Below are 21,469 nucleotides of genomic sequence, written 5' to 3'. Positions count from 1 at the left end.
CCATGTAAGACTACTTTGTAGTTAATAAAGGGTTCAACTACTGAATTATAGTTAAAAAGGGGGGGGGGGGGGGGGGAAGACTTGTTGGCATTCAAAATTAACCAGGTATATGCTTTCTTTTTAAAGCCTGACAAGTTGGAGTTATGAGCAATTCTCAAATAAAGGCATGTGAGGAGCTTTTAGTTCAGGCAGTGTACATTGCAGAAAAGCTAACATGGTGAACATTGCATTTGTGTGGCTTCTTTTATCTGAAAACTTTATAAACGGACTCTAGGGAAGTGCTAGTGGTTTCAGGGACCGTTTGCCAACTGATTTGGTTTGCATCTCGTGTGCATTTGTCAGCCCACCATTTGGCACTGCCAAGCTACTCAGAAGAGGCCAAACAGTAGGGCAGGTTTGAAAAATATTGGCAGAACTGAGGATGAAATGTGTGTACTACTCATAGCAATAGCCAGTGCTAGAACTAGTTCTCCATCGCATCCCTGAGTATGCAGTTGGTTTAAGCCATTAAACAATAAAATAAGCGATTAAACAATAAAATGAGATAGCAGTTCTGCCTACATGGTCATCCAGCTTGCCTTGTCGTGCCACTGAGTGCTTGTTTGTCTTGTAAGCTATTTTGTCTTCAATTAGAGTTGAAAAGAATCATCCCTGAAGCTTAATTGTCCTGCAGTATTTTCAAATGTAGAATAGCTGTAAATGACAGAAAAGAAATTATATCTTACAGACTTTGCCAAACTAAGTGTTTTCAACCAAGAAATAAAACCACTAGAAACTGAACACCAGCTTTTGATGTTTCAGTATGGAAAGTAGTGTCAAAGAGATCACAAAATGCAACCCTTGTTTTCTGGAAGAGTTCAGAAGTTATTTGCTTACCATATAAAATTCCCTAAAATGTGTCTCACCACAATCTAGAGAGCTTGAAAAACCTTATTTAAAAAAAAAATAAAAAAATCTTTCAAAATTAATAACACTTGTGAAGCATAGGAACAAAGGAAAAGAAAAACAATGACAAGCTAAATGATGGGAATAAAATAATTAAAGCAGTTTCTTACTTGGTTTTGGGAAATTTGTATGGTGTGTTCTATAAGTACATGTCACGCAAAGTGGTAATGTCCCTGGGATAAACTGTAGCTTCTGTGTGCTTTGTTACAGTGCTTCCCCTACAAGGGGGAAGGGTGCACAGACCATTCCTCCTTGTTTCTTTCTTCACAGCTCTGTCATTCTGAGCACAGTTCTTGTTAGTGAACATTTCTTTACAACATCAGACAGAGAGGAAGCATATTCTTACATCAGACAGAGAGGAAGCATATTCTTGCCTCTTCTGGAGCCAGCAAGGCTGCCAGGCCACAAAGCACAGGGCATCTCCCTAAGTGTGCAAGTATTTCCTGCCTACTGGGTCAGTAGTTATCCTGCTGGGTACTTACCTTAGGCTGCATAGGTCTGTTTGCTTAGGCTTGGTTGCTTCTGAAATTATGTATATCAGTCCTGTGGACCAGTGCCCTAAATAATGAATCAGCACTTTAAAAATGGGTTATGGTAAAAGGAAGTTTGAGGGATTAGCCTTTGGATAACTCCGTCTGTAACTGCTAGCTGCACAGTGGACTAACATGTTCTCCAAATTCAATCTAATGATTAAAAAGAAAATAGACTGTGTGATTGTTGGGTAAATTACTAAAATGGTCAGATCAGATGAAAAAAAGACCGTATGGTGAAAGAATGGAATAAAAATGAAAAGTTTGTTTCTTCTAGAAATGCTGAGTTAAAGATAAATACATGCATCAAAGGGAACAGATTGGAAGCTAGGATTACTCGACTTTGAGTGTTTAGCAATGCAATCTAGATCTTCACCCAGCTTCATTTATTTCACAAACGTTACATGGTCTTGAGGAAAGAAAAGATAATCTAGCCAGAAGAACAGCTGTGGAGAACATAAGCCAAATTTCCAAGTGAGTAGGTTGCACTGCAGGATACAATACCAAATCTGTTGAGACAGTCTTCAGAAGTACACCTGCAGTCATACAACCCAGTTACCTCATTTGCAGAAAGAGGATGAAGTTTGAAACTGTCCAGGCCTTTAGGTGTCCTTCTCTGCCACCAGAACCTCTTGTAGAAGGAGGCTTCTGTCCGTACAGAGTGTCTCATCTATCTGAGGCTCCAATCTAGCATTGATTACATCAGCTAGTAGCCTGGAAAAGGTAGAGTTCAGATTATTCTGTGGAAAAATGTCTTTTCATGAATTCAGGCATATAATTAGCTTATTATCTTTTGCTAAATTTCAATTATTGAGGCTTTCTGCATCAAAGGTAGATTTTATGCACAGCTGTGTACAAAGCAGATGTCTTCTCAAACATATATACTGTGGCAGGCGGGAAGACACTCAGTAGGGTCTCTGAGATATCCACGTGGGACTGGCAGATTTGGCAGAAGACCTAGAGGATTCCTTTCCAGAGTGGCAGCTGGAGGCCAGGCAAGGTGCTATAGAGCATTTCAAACGTCCCTGCATATCTGTGCTTAGTCAATTGAATAAATCTCTAAAAGCAGGGTTCAGTCAGCATATTATTTTAGATAATCCACCAGGATTACAGCTATTTGTGGGAAACTTGTGATTTCTGTGGGGGAGTCCTGTGTCACATCATGCAGATATCTCACAGGTACATGACCACATCCCTAATGATACGGTGTGCTTGTGTTCGGGCAGCTGATGGTGGTATTCAGATCCAAGCTCGGATACCTCCGTAGTCTCTTCCTGTGCAGGAGAAGCCTGTTCTTCCATAATAACCACTGGAAGGTCTAGTCAGTGCAGTCACAAGTCTAGAATGCCGGTTGTCATACCATAAGCTAAGATGTCTGCATTTCATATGGTTCTCTCCAGGGCTCCACTGTAATGGGAACTTAGTTTTCTACACATAATTAAATATATAAATATTGGTATCTGAATCTAGAGCTGAATCCTCTCTTTCTTATTCTAAGAAATAATTCTAAGAATGTTGATATGTAATAATTTTATGAATGCCATAGTGGGAGTCATCACACTGTCACAGTGGAAGGATTGTAAAATGATAAAAGTCTCTCCCTAGAGAGAAAAAGTATCAGAAGAACAAACTCTTCAGGGATATATGAAAGAGTGAAATCTTTTCTTGTATCTGGGTAATAACAGCTATAATGGGAGGCGGACAGGCATATATGCTTTTTACTGAAGTGCTTTTGGTTTAACTAAGTAGTGTTTTACTGCAAAATGTTGTTACGCTGTGGACACCAGTGCCCTAATTCCCAGGGTAATGCTGACTCTTGGCTCTGAAGCTTGTTGCATTAAGCTGGTTGTCACAGGACAAACAGGAGAATAAAATGCTTGGTCCAGCAGCAGGGTTGGGTGGCATGGAGACTTTTCACCATGTTATAATTATTGGCTTCTGGCTTAATCCTCAAGGTACATCTCTTCCCCTAAAATGGCCAGAAGGAGTCTGAGGTGCTTTGCCTCACGTTTCCATTCAGTGTAGCAAAGTTTTGTCCTTAAAGTTTGCATTTTATGGATCAAGAGGTGTAATGATAAAGATGTTTACTGTCTGACTTTGAGAGAACTCTCTTCTGCAATCCTTACCCATCTCCCCTCTCAGCTTTTTGGACTTATAGACAAAAACACTTTTGGAAGAAATTTGAAAAACTACATGAAAATAGAAATTAAGAGTTTGGTTAGAATAGTTTATATCTCCTTAAATAAAGTGTAAATTTGTTCTGAACAACAGATAAGGATTTCAGAAAATTAACATTAAAGGAAAGCAATAGTAATCCTAACAGTATGAAAGTGATAGTTCAGACTAGCAGTCTAATTGTTCAGCTGGAAACATTTGGTTTAGACCATTAGATGGCAGCATGAATTTATGTTTTGGTGCAAGAATTTCACAACAGAAGTACTCTCTAAAAAGTTGTCTTCTCCTATACTAAAGCTTTTCATTACTTTAAAATGTCGTAAGTCAAGCATAAAGCAATTAAGAGCAGGTTTACTGCAAGATTTTGTCTCATCATTTTCTTCAAGTTTTCTTCTCCTATGATTGAGGCTATAATACAGCAACTTTAATGTCATTTTCCCTTCTCTGTATAAATCTAGTGCATGTAAAAGGTGCCAATTTGTCAGCAGTGAAAACTGAAGTGAAGCATATCTACAGAAAGACAGCAAGAATTCTGTGTTTCACTGTATTATTTAATTTCTCAGGCTCAACCTAAAGAAATTTCAGTCACCAAGCCTGCAGTCGGTTCATAGTAATGATGCTTTCTGATGATGTGGAAATATGTTCTCTTGAAGGGGATTGAGGTTGCCAACTGATAATTTATTAGGTTTTATACATTACCAGTTGAGACAGGATGCAGAGCAAAATCTTGTACATCACAGTGTTATTACCCTCCTGGTGCATCAACGTTACGGTGTAATAATCCACTCACAGATTTATAAATGAATTCTTTGTGTTCATCTTCTGCATGCTACATTTCACTTCCCCTGTCCTGTTTGTTCCCAGTTGTTGCGTGCCTCCCACACAGACATATTGTTATAAGGCAAGTGTTGAGTACAGCTGTGCTAGGATTTTTCTTTGCTAGTATTTGTTTCTAGGAAAGGAAAAGGGAGAAAGTCAGTCCATTTCCTGTTGGTTTAAAACAGCAGAAACATCTGTTTGTCTTAAGACAGTTTTCCCAAAAGAACAGTGGCAAGGGAGCTTGCAGGTGATGAGCTTTGCCATTGCCAGTAGCTATCATTTTAGACAATAGTGATTAGTATGGTTGGCTTAAAAAAAAATAAAAAAAAATTCCTAAGTCTGTCAGAAAATGACAGAGGATATTTATTCCTGCAATAAAATTTTTGACAGCTCGTGTTTAATTTCTACAGCGTTTTGAATCATAAAAAATGCATTGAGTGTCTGGGATCAGAAAACCCAGATCCTACAGTGGAATCTACAGGCTCCATTAAGCTCTTCCCGAAAGCTGTTTTTCTGTAGTCGCCTCACCCTGTTATGATGAAGTTTTACAGCACTCACAAAATGGTGTTAGGTGATGCGCCTTGACACGGGCAATGGAGTCATTCCAACAAATTCATGCTATTGCGGCTATCCGCTACATTAATGGGTACATTTAACCTACCAGAAATCAATAGTATATATACTCTTAACTGTATTTAAAATATTTCATTGATAGCTGTTAAAAATAATATAACATAGCTTAAAAACTGAGCACACAGAATACAGGGCAAATTCTGTGGATAGTGCAGAGCATTCAGGTGCTTCATACCTCTTCATGCCTAAAATGTGATGCTAAAGACATGACATTTTAGACCATTGCAGTCTTCTAAACTCTCTTCACTCAAAAATTTAGTAATTTTGTCAATGACCTCTTAGCCCTACTTACAGAGGAACTCCTGTGTCTGAATTCTTAATTCTTCTCCCAGTTTTTTTTTTCAGTTGGATTCAAGATATTGTGAGCTCCCCTGACCACTTGTTTTCTTGCTCTGTCTGCTAAGAGGACTGCCCTTTCCTTTTGTGGTCCTTGGTTCACGTTTTGGTTATTTCTCCTGAAGCTTCCATCTGTGGACAGGATTTTAGCAGATCCCTTTCTTTGGGTTTTTTAAACTTCCTCCAATATTTGCTCTGGAGAAGGTACCTCTGGCTTCAGACCCATGTCTCTGACTGTCAGCTGTGATTTTTCTTTCTCTGACTTAGGGTGAAAAACACAGAGGGGTGACATACAGATCTTCCTCATCTTTGTTTGCTTAATGCGTGTCTTTCAACACTGTTGTTCCAGTTGGGAGGGTTCCTGTGAACCTTCTGACTCAAAAATCTTCAGAACCAACATCTTGCTCCAACACTTCTGGAATTTCTTTCATATCTTGGCTTTGCAATTTGTTGGGTGTCCCCCATTCCCTCTTCTGTATCTGGTTGTTGTAAGGCAGTTTTATTTTCAGGATATAGACAGAAAACTAGCATTGTTGGTATGTATGAAAATAAACACTTATTCAGACTGCTCTACCAGAAGCTGGAACATTTTGATTATATTTCTTTCCTTCCACAGCTAGCTTTTTATTCATGCTTTTGTCCTGTGGTTCTGCTGAACTGTGGATATTTCAGTCGAGAGATCTGTGAGACATTAGGCTCAATGGAAGCAAGCCCAGATGCCCTCCTTTCTTGTTATGGCCTTTCTGCTGTGTCCAGAACCTGAACACTGGTAACCAATAAATGTGTTCTCTTTTCTTTGCCTACATTTTGGTAATGCCACAGCTCAATTGCTGTTAAAGCTCCAACAGTACCGTGAGAGGCTATCATAATTTTCCTGACAGAAGCAGGTAAAAGAAGGTTAGTGGCTAATTTTTGCCAGATTTAATAACTCAATAACATCTTACTGGAATTGTAATGGAAACAGCATCTCTCCTAGGTGGAGGTCGATGTCCCTTTTGAACTGAAAGTTTTGCCACAGACTAAGAAGAACAACATTTTCTCAAAGAAGGGTGCTTTAAGATACATTTATAACAGGATTCTTTTGTAAGGGAATCTAAACACACAACTTCTCATCAGCAGCTACTATATTGTAGTTCCTCCTTGTTTTTTTTTCTGAAGTCGTAATTTTGGTAGCTGCTTGTTTTCTGTGAAAGAAAGTACAAATAACATCTCTTCCAAAACGCTAATTCCCAGGATCTTCTGAAGGTCTGCTTGTCTCTCTAGGATTTTTTTAAAGAAGGACAGTTTAATTTGGTTATTGTCAAAGAAAAGATAGCTGAACTTACAACATCATGTACTTTGGCACCAAGTGTTGTTTAGATGATTTGTTTCACTGAAGCAGAGCTGCATCCTCCAGCATTGTAATAAAAAAGCAAAATGATCTTCAGAAAAACAAACGAAAACCAACCAACCAACAACAACCTTTCTTGTCTTCAAGTCTCTTTGAGTCTCTTCCATGACAAAAGAGGAGAGAATGGAGTCCGGTCATCTTACTAACTTAGATTCAAGTCTGATGTTCATGCCAGTGAAACAGAAGTGACAATTCTTAAGATGGCCAGCAGCAGCTGAACCTTATTTCTGCTCAATAGTGGTAACGCTCTACACTGAATTTTATTAAGTCAGAGATCGTAACCGACATTTTGGGTACACACCTGATCAAGTGTCTTTGGTATCCTTATCCTCCAAGTCTTTTTCAGAGCCCCTGCCGTCTAGAATACAATTCCACACCATCTTATAAACATTTCCTGCTTTTTAGCGAGTCTAGGATTTTACGTTTTAGTATATTGAGCTAAGACAATCCAACTTGTATTTCAATGTTAGTATTCAGCATTAAATTGTACTCAGTGGACCGGTTGAGGCAAGTCACGATGCATCAGTGACCACTAGTACTGCACCCTCATTGCAGTCATTTATGCATTTTGTTAGCAGTGACTTTATATTTCCTTGTCAGTCATTGCTGCAAATCCATTATTTTGAAAATTGGAAGCATTGAAAGCTATTCATGCTATTCATGAGTAAGCTTCCCTAGCAAATACTGCACTTTTTATGCTTTTGTGTAGAAAAGAATTGAAGCACTGAAAGACTTTACCACTCTTCTACCATTTTGCCTGTTCCAGTCTTTGCTGTAATTGATTAACAGGCTTCTTCCCTCCTTCTCTCCCCTTCCCTTTCTAGGTGTAGATAAAGCTTCCTTTGTCAGGCCATCCGTGTTGTTTCCAACTTGTTGATAGGATCAATGCTGGGCAATACAAAATGCACTCTGTTCCCAATTGGCCAAGCTCTCTCTATCTCCACATTTCATTTCTGTGCAAGTCTGATGGCAAAGATGGTAAGATTTCCGGACAGAAGCTGTTGCTGGCCGTGATAGTGCACGTTTAGAGGGTGATAACTGGTGAGCTAGGAGAGCATGTTCAGCTGCTGAGGGGAGGCATGCTAAGCCATAATTAAGTATGATTTTTCAGTTTGTTCTTCGTTTCAAACCTTTAATTGCCAAATTTGAAATGATAGGTTACGTTTTTGACTCAGGGTAATGCAATTTAATGTCTGTATGTTTACATTCCTCCAAGCTGGAACAGAACGTACACAGATAGACACAAGCTACTCCAATTTAAATTAATTTGGATGGCGAGAATCGCTCTTTAAGCTTTCTTGGGCCTTCTTCCTCTGTGCACTTTTAAGTCACAGTGTTAATTAAGTTCTGTGAAGTCCTAGCCCTTAGATGCTTTTGTTTGTAACATTTTTATTAGTATTATATTACCAGTACATGATAAAATTAAATGAATGAGGTACTTTTATTTTTAAATTTGCTTAGTCCAGAGGCAGGCAAGTGACATGATTTTTTTTCCACATGAGTTTCTTATATAGGAAGAAAATGAAATTGTAGTCAGATATGCAGCATTGTTTATGTTCTTTTACCGTAATGGGTATTTGGACAGCATTCTCAGTAAGCACTCTGCATGCTTTTAAAGATTAGTGAGTAATACAGTTCATGGGAAATTTTATGAGCTGAAGTAGATAAGAGTTTGAGATGTTTGTCTTCTGGATGTCTGTTTTAACCTTTAAGTATGCAGTGTACATCACAGCTTCATTATGTTTTCCCTTTTATTCTTATTGTACTTGTTTTTATGTCACAGAAAAGAACTTTTTCTTTTTACTTGTATTTATCTTTTCTTCCCTCCCCAGTCTCCATCCCCATTTCAGCATTGTCCACCTGACATTTTCAATGCCTTAAACACTGGAGGCAGTGTTCTTGTTATGTTCTTACAGTATTTATGCTATTTCTGCAGTCAAGAATAGGTTGAAGTTGTGTTGACCATTTTCATGACTTAGTTACTTGGTTGACAGATAAAAAATACTTCTCCAGAGGAACATAACATTTTGTTCTGTGCTCTCTTCTTGATTTTAATTGTTATTTTTTTGCCTTTTTTTTTCTACCCTAGTCTCCCATGTACAGTACTTTGGGAAGGTCATCCCATGATCCTTTTTTTCCTTTTTTCCCTTTTATTTATTCATAACTTTTTTTATTTTTCTTCCATATCTCTTGCACTAGTTTGTCAGGTGAGCTTTGAGACCCTTCTGCCACCTTGAAAAGTGCTTCTTTTAATAAGGGCTTTAGAGTGAATCTGCTAGTATAGGGAGAAATAAAAGCGGAAGCAGAGATCTGAATTTAATGTGCATTTAAGCACCTCTCTACAAGTAGTGCCCCATAGCTGGCTCAGTATGTTTGTTGTAGTACTTGTTAGGTTAATCCGTGACTGTTAAAGTATGTGATTTATGATGTCTGTAGCTTTCTGTTGGTTTCTTCTAATTACTTTTGATGAGGAACTGTTTTTTACTTGTCCATGTACATATATTCGTTACTGCAAATGGTAAGCAAATTAATGGTGTGTGCAGAGAGTAAATATTGAAATATTTATTTCAGTCAAAAGTCAGTATTGAGCAACTTGGAATTCAGAGATACAGTGGTGTGGCAATATTATTGTCTTGTCATCACAAGTTCTCATGGGAAGATTCCAAGCTAGATAATGTTACGTAAAACTGAATCCCCTTTCCTTTTGTTTTTTACTTAGAAATGTTTGAACAGATTTGATACTGTGATGGTGAAAACACGAGTCAATTTTTTTTGATTATGCTGATCATATTGTTCGAAAGAACTGCATAGTCTCTGGCCCACTAGGAGAAAAAAAAAAGAAAAGTGAATCATCATTAACTTCATGAAATATTCACGGAGTCAGCAAAAAATTGAAAAGAAAGCTTAAATAAAGACAGGGAAGTAAAACAGGATAAAACTCAGCCTGATGTTACTGTATACTAAAGGTAGAGTACGTCTGACTAATGTGTTAACCTTGCATGTGTTAGCTCATTTGTTAGGTAGAGAGTAAAGTAAACCTTATATTGTGGGATTCAGTGAAGCATTTTATAGCATTAGATAAGGATACTGTTTTTATTAAACTGAAGGAGATGGGGATTTGTATAGGAAATGCAGGGTGGGAAAGGAGAAGAAAAATAATCAGTATTAAAAAATCAAAGGTGGAGGAAGATTATTAAGTGCTATTCCTCTTCCAGTTTTAGAATCAGTGTTTTAAATTACTTTTGTTTAAGGTGTTTGCACAAAAAGTTGGAAAATGGTCATGGAATGTAGACAGTGTCATCACTACACGGGAAGATCAAAACACACAGGAAGAACTGGATAATTGTGAGGACTGGTGCATTTGAACTGCCTTGAGATTAGACTTCCCAGTATAAAATGTGAGATCAAGAATATAGGCAATCAAATCAGTCTGATTTGATTGAACCAGAGGAAAGGCAGATTTGATTTTTAGGATGTGTTGAGCAAGGTATTTTTGGTAAAGATGTATAAATCCTTTATAAAAGTATATAAATTACTTCTGTAATACTGAACACCGTCAGTCTTTCATATGGTTTATTGTTTACTGTGATTAACCCTTATGTTCAGGAACAGGAGCAAGTATAGGGACGAGCTATGAAGGATTATGGGACAGCGGGTAGCCTTTAATTCAGCAGAAAAATTCTAAAATATTGTGGCTTGCTTGCTTGCAAACCAAAGGCTGAGAGGGAACAGAAATGCTGACCTTGAAAGGTGGATGGAACAAAAAAGTAAATGAGCTATGTAAGTTAAAGGGTAGTGTTGGCACAAAACAAAACATGGAAGTATAGGCAGGCTGAACATTAAAAGATTCCTAAGTATCATCTCAGCTTCTAGATCATCCTCCCAGTAGAAATACTGGAAGCATGCATCTGTTTTGTTTTATAAGAGACCTTGATGACAGAGAGGACTATATAGTGCCTGCAACTCATGGCACTTGATTGTTTAGTTCAGGATTTGCTTACATTCATACATTTGAAATACGGAATTTGGGGATTTTGAATGTCTTAAAATAGAAAGCTTCTTTACTATGTTTTCTCACTATTTCTTAAAAAAATATATATATATATATATTAACAGATGCTTTTGAGTCTTTTTTTAATAATATATTTCCACCACTTGATTATTCTTTACAATTTTGACATAGGCAATTAAACATGATATTCTTTATGGGGGTTCTATAGCTGGATCAAAACTGGCTTCATAAACTGGTAGTAGGACATATTAAATAGAGAAAAAATATTGACTCATCCATAATTAACTACATTAATTTTATCAATTTTTTAAAGACTCAGATTATAGTTTAAACCATTTGGTGAATGAAGGATGATCTGGGACAAGTTTTCATGATTTATATATATGTATTTCTTTTTATCTCATCTGTGTGACTGAGGGGATATCAACATTATGAAAAGTGAAAACAGTAATAGGCTGTATAAATAAATCAGCTGAAGAGAAACTTCAGAAATTTATCTCTCTATCTAAAAAGGGATGTGCATGGCTAAAAGTGAAACATCGTGCTCTGTCTTGCTTGCTTGAAGAATGCTTTTTGGAGAATGTGGAGGCAATCTACAAGAGGACAGCCAGACTGATTCAGGGATAGTGGGCTGTGGTTCTCAAAAGGAGTTCCTGGAAAAGAGTCTCTTTGTTCCCAGGTGTTGTTGTGGAGCTGCTGAAAGAACCAGAAGGTAGACTGTGTGAGGACAAAAGTGGCTATACTGGATGTTTCCGTCTTCAAAACGTAGAACGCACATCTGTAAGAAATCCATGTGGCTAATGGACTGCTTAGAAAAACAGGCCATGGCCAGGGAGCAGCTGCACTAAGCAACTTGCTCCCCTAGAGAAATTTCAGATGCTGTGGAGAAGAAGTTGTTCGCAGCGAATGCTGTTTCCTACTCCCCTGCACAGCCTGTGGCTCTCTGTCCCTCCACTTGCACAGCTCCCAGCATTATTCTGGTTGAGCCATGTCCGCGGGGCTGCCAGCTTGATTGAACCGCAGTGGAAAAGGAGCCCAAGGGACGGGAGCAGAGAATGGCCCTTTCAGCATGGAGCTGGCATCTGAAGAATGACTTTGCTGTACCAGTTTGGATCTCATGTTTTAGCAGCCCTCGTCTTGGCCAAACCGGTCCTCGTTCCTCTTCACTTGCAGTATGAAATGGGAATAGGACAATAATTACTGTAACACTTCTGTAGTGGGGAATTAATGGGTTTATTTATTGTTTTTTACATAAGTGAAGAATACGTGGGCCATTAGAATTTAGACAAAATCTTGCTGGAGTTTTTAACTGGAGGCTAAATCTAAATAAACGTTCCGGTTTCCTGGAGCTTCAGCTTGCACTTGTTTTTTTCCCCCTTCTAAGAATAAAGTAACAATATTTATCAGAAACATTTATGCCATTGAGGAATCCAGAGAAATGCAGGAAATGCAATATGAACGCATAACGTATGTACTAATACTTTATTTGTCTTTGTGTATGTGGATTTGATGGCCAAAAAGGAAGAGGCCCCAAGGGCTCCTTAGTATGCAATTAATATTTTGGCTAGAAAAGCAGCAGATTGTTTCAGTATGCTTACATGTTATGACATCATATTCCAGTAAAATTATAATGAACAGAATTTTTGTTTGTCTCTGTGGCAAACCAAAATGAGTTTTCTAATTGTCAACAGACCTTGGTGATTTATTTAATTATAGTGGCGCCCGCTCACACCGACTTAGTTAAGGTCTGTCAGCATTTCTGTTATGAACCCCTATTTTTAGGGGTTTATAACTAGTTGTAAATATTTGCTCATTGCTGGAACTTGGCATTCAAGGTCACAGTCATAGATCAAATATCCTTTTTCAGGTTTGACTGTTCGATTCTGATACCAATGGCATTTGCTAAAATGTGGGTTTCTGATGCTATGGAACTTAGAGGGAATGAAGAGAACCTGCTTTCCAGACCTCATATGTCAGAGATCTGAAGAAGATCTCTCGAATGTCCAGGAAAGCCAGATGAAGATTAACTTGTTTTAATAGGTTATACCTGACTGCTTGTTAAAGTATTATCCTTTATTATGTTTTGAGTGTACCATTTCATATGTGTATTGCCTTCTGTTTTCTGTTCTTGTAGTCTTTTGTCATTTGGATGTGCATGACAGTTTTTGCTCTGTGGATTGTGTCAGTATCATGTGGGAATCTTTTGTCCGTAAGGATTTTCTCCAAAGAAAAATTCTAACCTTTGCAGCTGCAATGTAGAATGCAGGGAGATGCATATTCTTTAAATGTAGGTGGTTTAAAAAACTTTCAGAAGCCTCATGAGTCTGTGTGTGAAGCGTTGTTGTAGAAATCCTTCATGCTCCAGCTCAGTGACTGAACAGATCTACTGAGGGCTAAGAAGTGTAGAGGTCAAGTGCTTGTGACAGAAAATACTGTGCTGCTCTGTTGTTGTGTAATAATCAACAACTTTCATCTGAGTGTCCAAGATTGTTTTTCAGGCCTTTTGGCAACTAAAATGTATATTGGGAAGGTTTGTTAGTGATCAGCGGCAGGTAGGACATCTTAACTTAGCAAGGTGTGGTTCCTCTGATGAGTGTGCCTCTCTAGGATGCAGAGGCATCCTGTATTAAAACTCAGTTTAATCATTGCACTCTACTTTCAGGCCATAATAATATGATTACTTTTAAGGCTTTTGTTAATGCAGATACTGTCCTCACACTGAAAAGCTGAGGATGTTTTGTTTCTATTTGATACTTTCCATGTTGTGGAGAGGCCAACATCCTCACTGATTTAGGCCATTTTCTAAGGATTTCAGGTGCTCCTCTGCACGTCCCTGGCAGTGTTCATGTTATCAGTGCTCTTAATTCTGCTTGAGGCCATGCAGAACAAGAAAAGTTTAATCGAAACCATGTAAAAAACTAATCATTCTGCCAATGCCAAAGAGCTGCATGAGGCTCTAGAGCCACAGGCTGAATATCATTTTTCCATATTATCACATAAATAGCTCCCTAAACACTCTTTAAAAGAAAAGTTGGGGAGGGGTGAGGGAAGGAGAGAGGGCCTGTTGCAGGATCTGAATGTGTGAAATGGATTAAGGTTCATAGGCTTTCCTCCATTGCTTGTAGTGGAGAGAAAGGTAAGTCCGTTAGCTGAACGACAAGCAAGAACTTCTGATGGATTTGGAATTTCCTCAAATATAGGTAGCTCCTAATAGCACTATGATATATTTTTTTTTCTATGAAAGAAGGAGAGGGTGTCTGTTGCTGCAGGGAGAGGATAGCTAAAGGATGCTGCTGTGCCTAGCAAGCTCTAGCAGCCCCAGCACTCGGAGCACTCCCACCTCTCGGAGCACTGCTCTCTGAGGCAGCCAGCTGATGCAGCAGCTTGCACAGTAATTCACACAGGATGGGGACGGACACTCTACTGAGGACAATGTTTGTGTGTTCAGCAGTGGTGGTGACACACCATGCAGCACAGTTCCAAAAACCATCTGGTGAAGCTGTCCCTGGTATATCAGAGACCTTGAGTCAGATCTTGCTCCAGAGGGACGATGAAGCTCTCCAAACCTCCAGCAGCAGGGAGTGCTGAATCTGGGGTAGGAGAAGACAGTGTTGTTTTTTTTTTCTACAGGAGCTGTGGTTTGGCAGAGGATCTGTGTTACCATGTTAAGGAGATGCAGAAAGAGGTCAGCAAACTGTGCTAACATCACTAATGAGTAAGGGATTGATCTTCTCTATGACACTGCAAGTACAAAAGCCTAAAACCCCAACTGTACCAAAGGAGGAGCAGTTGGTGCTTATTGGGCAGGGAGATGGAGAGTCCTGAATGGTGAAGGCTGGAAGCCTGTAACTTTTAGCATCAGGAGGAAGGCTCCTGCTCCACCAGCAGCTCTGCATCTACAGGTTCAGTGCCATGGCAGCAAGAGCCTGGGATCTCTTAAAGCGTCCAATCCAGCTGAGCCTGAGCACTGCAGCATCGCCACAAGGAAGCAGCAGTGGACAACTTTCTGTGACAGGGGATGGAGACCCCTCTCTGTGACCCTGACCTGCTGTGCAGGGATGTTTGCTGCTTGCCAAGGGCTTGGATTGAGACACTATGGAGAGACTGCCAAGGGTTGTCTGTTCCTGTGCACTACCTGCTGCTCTTCATTGTGGGCACCAGGGGACACATGGAACCTAACAGTCATGGCTACGTGACTACAGAGATTGGCTTTTTACAACTGTGGCACCCTCTTTGAGGATCAGTGCTTGGAAGAGACAGGTTGCACCTTACCAAGTGAGGCAAGCACCTTTATCAATAGGCTGGCCAATCTAGTGAAGAGAGCTTTGAAGCAGAAGTAGTGGAGAGTGGAATTAACCTACAGTCAAGTGAGGAAGTGATGGACCAAGTTAGTAGCAAAGATGATGCTGACAAGAGAGACCCTGAAACCAGCAAAGCAGGGGTATGCAGGCAAATAAGGAAGAGCCTACAGGACAGCATGATGGAGGAAGGCCTTACACCTTGTCTGTGAAATCAGCAGTGTTGGGTGCCCACCTGAAATGCACTTAGCACAGGGAACAAACAGGAGGAAAGGGAGGACTATGTGCAGCTGCAGGGCTACAACCTCACTGGAATCACAGAGATGTGTTGGGATAGCTCATGCATCAGGTGTGCTGTAATTGATGCTTACAGGCTCTTTAGGAAGGACAGGCTGACATGGCCAGGGCAGTGTGTTGTGCTTTATGTGAGAGTGGTGGGAATGCACGGAGCTCTGCCAGGGGGTGAATGATGAGACACCTGATCGTTCACGGGTCAGCACTGGAGGGCAGACCAATGTGGGCAATATTGTGGTGGGTGTCTCCTACAGACTGCGTGATCGTGAAGAAGTAGATGAGTTGTTTTTCATGTAATTGGAAGAAGCCTCATGGTCACAGGCTCTGATCCTCATGGGGCAGACTTTGACCACTCTGGTATCTGCTGGAGGTACAGCACAGCAGGGCACAAGCAATCCAGGAGGTTTCTGGAGTGCATCAGTCATGACTTCCTCATGATGTATGAGAAGATGCTAAAAGAGCCATGTTTGTTTAGTTTGGGGAAGAGGAAACTAAGTAGGGGTGGGGAGCTGACTGTGGTCTTCACCTATAAGATGAGTGGTTGTCAAGAAGACAAAGCAATGCACAACAAGAAGTTAGGAAGCAACGGATACATGTTTCAGCAAGGGAAATTACAGCTATGTGTGAGAAAAAAAGTTCTTCCAGAAAGAGTGGTAAGACACTAGAGCAGATTGCCTAGAGAATGTGTTGAATTGCCTTTGGAATCTGCAACTTTGGAGATATCCAAAATACCTTGGACAATGCCTGAAAAAGATGCTGTAGCTTTGGAGTTTGACCCTGCTTTGGGCACTGTAGTGGACCAAATAACCTCCAGGATCCTTTCCAACCTGAGTTATTCTATAATTTTATGAAAATATTGCATAAGAAAATGCATTTCCAAGCCTTAATAATTCCCTATAACTGTGTTAAACTGTAAACAGGAAAGCAAAGAAAGTACCCACTTCTTGCGTGTCATAAAGGCAACTTAGCTCACCCCTCCAAGGCCCTATAGCCGGAGGCTTGTTGGAGCCAGTATTATGGTTTTGCTCTTTCCATATAAATGTATTGTTAGAATTAGGCACAAAGTTCAGGGACACTGAGACTGGAGTGCTTATTCACACTAGATTGGATCTGAAGTGTGCTGCTAACTGAACAAGATTGTATTTTGTTTTATAATTGAAACAAATCAGTTACAGTTATTAATGAAAAGTAAGAAAGTATTTGTACAAAAAATCACCACCTATGTCAAGACAAAAACAGAGCACGTTTTAATAAGGATCCTTTAAGAGGAAGAAGGAAAAACGTAGTACTTTGCTGTGCTTTTGAGTGATTCTAATTTTGTTGCGATGGACCTAGCTCTTGGCCAAGCTTTCAGAATTCCGGGCTTTTTTACGTTGTTGTAAAGTTACGTTTCATAAATGAGAAAACACTTCTGATATGTGTGTATTTTTTCCAAGGAAGAAATCTCCAGTGTGTTAGAAGAGACACTGAGAATGGAGCCTCAGGCAGACTAGACCATAGAGCGTGAAGCAAATTCCCTCACCTATATAGAGTATAATTCAAGGACTTTATTCATGATTTTCTGTTAAGATTATAATTTTAACAGTGACTACAAAAAAAAAAAATCTGTGCTGAATTACTTTTTCTGAGTCAGGGGTGGTGGTGATGGGGAATACTTTTCTGGAGAAATCGCTTATGTAGAAAAACTGTTATGTTTGTAGTTGCCACAGTGCTGTGACAGGACCTCTCCAAACCGAGAATTGCATTATATCTTTTTCTTCATTCTCTGCTAGCAAGAGACATGTTTCAGGGTAGGGAATGTGGATTGAGTTAGCTATTTTTATTACTGAAAATAGAGTTGATGACATGAATAAAGGTAGTGCTTCCATTGAGGTATAATAGCTGTGCTGGTTCATAGGAAAACTTTTCATTTTTTTGCTTTATCTTTCTTTCAGTTCCTTTCAAACATATTCAAAACAACAAACCCTGCCATTATATTTGGAAATTTTTCTGTAAGGGGGAAAAAAGGGAAGACAGTGGGGTGGTGATTGATGCTTTTCTTTCAGTGCCTGCAAAATGTTTGGCTACCACATTGTTGGAGGACAGCTTCTCCCTACCCTCTGTTACACTTTTGGAAGAGAAGTCCTTCTTATCCTCTACAACAATATCAATACTGGAACATATAGAGGCCAGAAGTACATAGTTCAGGTCCCTCGCTCTGTGCCATCTGATTTTCCATCTGTTGTCCCCAAGAGCTGAGCTACTCAGGCTTGTTTCAGAGCCCTTGTGCGAGACACCTCATGTTTCTTCTTCCTCCATGCCACTTTCTCCTGCAACAGGAATTGTCTCCCAGGCATGGCTTACACAGGAGCTTTCAGTTGTGGGGCTAATCCTCTCAAAACTCAGACCAGAAACAGGGCAGAGCTGCAAAGCTTGTTGCAGAGGCATGGAAATGTGGGTGAAGAGCTGGCGTGCATGTAGGAGCTGCCATCAGAATCACCAGTGGCCATGCTGGTGAATGGTCATGTATTTGAGTGCTGGGTATTACTATGTGAGGCTGGGTATTACTATGTGAGGGAAGGTAATGTTGTACTCCTAACTACTGCTCTGTATTGCATACAGTTGATGGTTAAAATTCATGACTTGCATTGCTGCTTTCTAACGTAGAGGATCCCATTAATATGTTCATGACTTCTTTACAGGTATCACTGCCCAGTGCCTAAAATATTCTATGTCCAGTTAACTGTTGGCAACAGTGAGTTTTTTGGTGAAGGAAAGACTCGTCAAGCTGCTAGACATAATGCTGCAATGAAGGCCCTTCAAGCTCTCCAGAATGAGCCTATTCCAGAAAAATTACCTCAGGTTTGTGTTTCAGAAAGCGTACTGTTCCCAATCTTCACATTAAGGTACCAAGTCCAACAATCTACTTACCAGTTTTTGAATGTTTAGTTTTTAGTGCTTTTTTTCATATTAGCCTTAGTAACAGAGAAGCAATATGAACAAATCGTTAGTGTTATTTCTTTATAACTGCACATCTAATATAGAACAAGACTTAAATAGTAAAAATAAGTATGTATTTTAAAGATGAGATTGTCAACAGATTAAGGAAAAATTAGAAAAAAAATATTAGTTTATACCAAAAGTCCAGAAAATGTTGACTTAAACAGTGGCTTCATGAAGAATGAATTATTAATCTTAAATGTCTGTTGTGCCATAAATGTGGTCTTAAGTGACTTTGTCTCCAGAGTACCTAAGACCATGACAGAGCTCACTGACATCTACTGCACAGCTGTCTGATGGTTTTAGTCTTTCAGCTGTTTAGTCCTTTTTTGAATAATTAGCTTTCTCACTGCTGTGTATGTAAATGGTGTATATTGCTACTTAAAATGAAAATAGGGGCATATTTAAAAATATTTTAGCAGAAAATTAGTCACAGAATTGCAAATGAAAAAGACAAATAAAAATAAAATTATTTTAAAAAGTGAACAATAAAATTACCCAGTCAAAAAGTCAAAACAGGAGACAATCTATTTTTTTTCTTTTCTTTACTGTTTCTGATGATGCCTGTTAAAGTCCTGTGCACAATACAAAACATTACTGAAAGTATCTTCAGTGTCTTGTATTGTTGTTCTAAGCTACTTTTTAAGAATGAAATTTTTCTTTGTCATAAAAAGATCTATGTTCTTTCTGCCTCACCCTGGATCCATTTGTTCCTTTAGATCCAAAGAGACTTTGACTCACCCTTTTGTTTTGCTATGTCATTTTTGTGGATCAGGAAATTCTCTCCAAATTCACTTATTTCATATCATTTGTTTGTGTGTTTTTGTTGTTGTTGTTTTTTTTTTTAAACAGAAAAGTTGTTAAAAATATATATGTGAAGTCTTAGGAGGAATCAGGTTCTTTTCTCAGTGTTCCATTCCCTTCCTTTCTCTTCTGGTTTCCAGATAAATGTATCAGTTGATGATAAATCTTAAGTGCAATCCTGAGTGGGAATCTCGTATTATGGAAACATATTTTCAGCTCAACATATTCTTAGTTTTTGAAAATTATGTTTAACGCATTTTATATGAAGATTCTTTGAATTCAAGTTATGAGTTAATGAGATTAGAAAGTGGACTATTCTTATCTAACTGCATGGGATAGTAAGTTGTAAAAGGAAGTAAATAATATATATAAATAACATGGGTGCATACCTGATTTATATACTGTTTTCATAGCCTGTGTATGTATGGTATTTACCTAGCAAAAGGAGTAAAATCTTTAATTAACATTCTTGTCTAATCAGGTCTATTTAGTGTCTATTTAGATTAGTGTCTATTTGGATGTGCTGGCTTTTACAAGGTGTAGTCATGGCACATTGAGTTTCCTAAATTCTTGTAGCATTCTCTATTGTTGTCTCTCTCATGAGGTAATGAAGTGACTTTATTCTTCTCTTTACCTCAATAAATTATGTATGTAAACTGAATCAAGTCCACTATTAGCTATGAGAAAAATTAGGAATTGTCAGGAGAGAATACTGTGGGTTAGGCAAGACAGTCATGTAGTTACTGGTAAGATCTGTGGGAGTTCAGCAGCTGAAGACCAGATGGGATAACGTAGGATCTCAATATCAGATGTCTGTGTGTAGGAAACTGAACTCCCAAGGAAAACCCATGTGTCTTGGTCATGCTGAGGCTAAAGGGAGCTGGCAATGGGGTAGTGATGATGAAGAATCACTTCTGTCTCTTTACGGGTTAGAGTCATGGGTGACTGGAGAAGGCTGGAGGTGACATGGGAGAGCTGCATTGTACAAAGTTGGGTGCAGCTATCTGGAGAAGTGGCAGGTTGAAGCAGAGCTTAAGGCTTCATAGTGCCAAGATTTGGGCTCCTCTGTGTTTTTGGTCATGTGAATCGGAGAGTGGTGGGATATGTCTTCACCATGGGACTTGCTCCAGCTCAGTAGAGCTCTGCTTCCTTCAGCAGAAGTGACCTGTTGGGATCAGCCAGGGAGGATGCATGATTCATGACACTTCATGCATGCATTAGAGCTATATGCCCCAGGCACTTCCACTGTGCTTCCAGTGAGAGCAGAGTGGGGAGAGAGAATCATAGAATATCCTGAGTTGGAAGCGGCCTACAAGGATCATTGAATCCACACAGGACCACCCAAAAACCAGACTGTGTGCCTGAGAGCGTTGTCCAAATGCTTCTTGAACTCCATCAGGCTCGGTGCTGTGTCTACTGCCCTGGGGAGCCTGTCCCAGTGCCCGACCACCCTCTGGGTGCAGAACCTTTCCCTAACACCCAGCCTGACCCTCCCCTCTCCCAGCTCCATGCCGTTCCCTCGGGTCCTGTCACTGTCCCCAGAGAGCAGAGCTCAGCGCCTGCCCCTCCGCTCCCCTCGTGAGGGAGCTGCAGGCCGCCATGAGGCCTCCCCTCAGCCTGCTCTGCTCTGGGCTGAACAAACCAAGCGACCTCAGCCACTCCTCATGTGTCTTGCCTTCTAGGCCCTTCACCATCTTTGTAGTCCTCTTTTGAATACTCTCTAACGGTTTTATGTCCTGTGGCACCCAGAACTGCACACAGTACTCGAGGTGAGGCCACGCCAGAGCAGAGCAAAGTGGGACAAAAACTGAGTGGGACAGAGTGGGACAAAAAGCAATGTTGTGCTTGATGCACCCCAGGGTACTGTTGGCCCTTTGGGCTGCCAGGGTACACTGGTCACTGGACACTTCAACTTGCTGTCAACTGAAACCTTGCTGAGGACAGACCTGCTGAGGACAGACCTGCTGAGACCGATCTGGCCCTGCATTCCATTAGTAACTCAGTGAACTTCACGTGAATGGGATTTGTGGAAAATAGCGCAATAAGTACATGGTTTTAATGTTTGGCCTTCAGAACTGTATTTGCTTTATGATGCTTCTATATATTCTTCTTCCATCTATGTTTTCCTTTTTTTTTTTTAACTTAGTTAAGGGTAAAATTACTTATCTGTATTAAACCATTGAAAAAGAATATTATCGTCTTAATACTTCCCTGCACAAATGTGTGGAAAGCAGAAGGTGGGAGCAGAAAGAAG

At 39.7% G+C, this 21,469-nt stretch overlaps 1 protein-coding gene across 2 annotated transcripts in view; it reads left to right on the top strand.

The window, feature by feature from the left end:
* Nucleotides 1-21,469, top strand: part of STAU2 (staufen double-stranded RNA binding protein 2) — a 168,254-nt gene that overhangs the window by 31,442 nt on the left and 115,343 nt on the right. For both annotated transcript variants that reach the window (XM_035563164.2, XM_035563166.2), the window contains exon 6: nucleotides 18,114-18,273. In XM_035563164.2, the coding sequence (XP_035419057.1) occupies nucleotides 18,114-18,273 (160 nt within the window). The remainder of the gene's footprint in view (nucleotides 1-18,113; nucleotides 18,274-21,469) is intronic.

This window comes from Cygnus atratus, chromosome 2 (assembly GCF_013377495.2).
Source record: "Cygnus atratus isolate AKBS03 ecotype Queensland, Australia chromosome 2, CAtr_DNAZoo_HiC_assembly, whole genome shotgun sequence".
NCBI lineage: Eukaryota > Metazoa > Chordata > Aves > Anseriformes > Anatidae > Cygnus > Cygnus atratus.
This window is presented reverse-complemented; position numbering and strand designations above follow the sequence as displayed.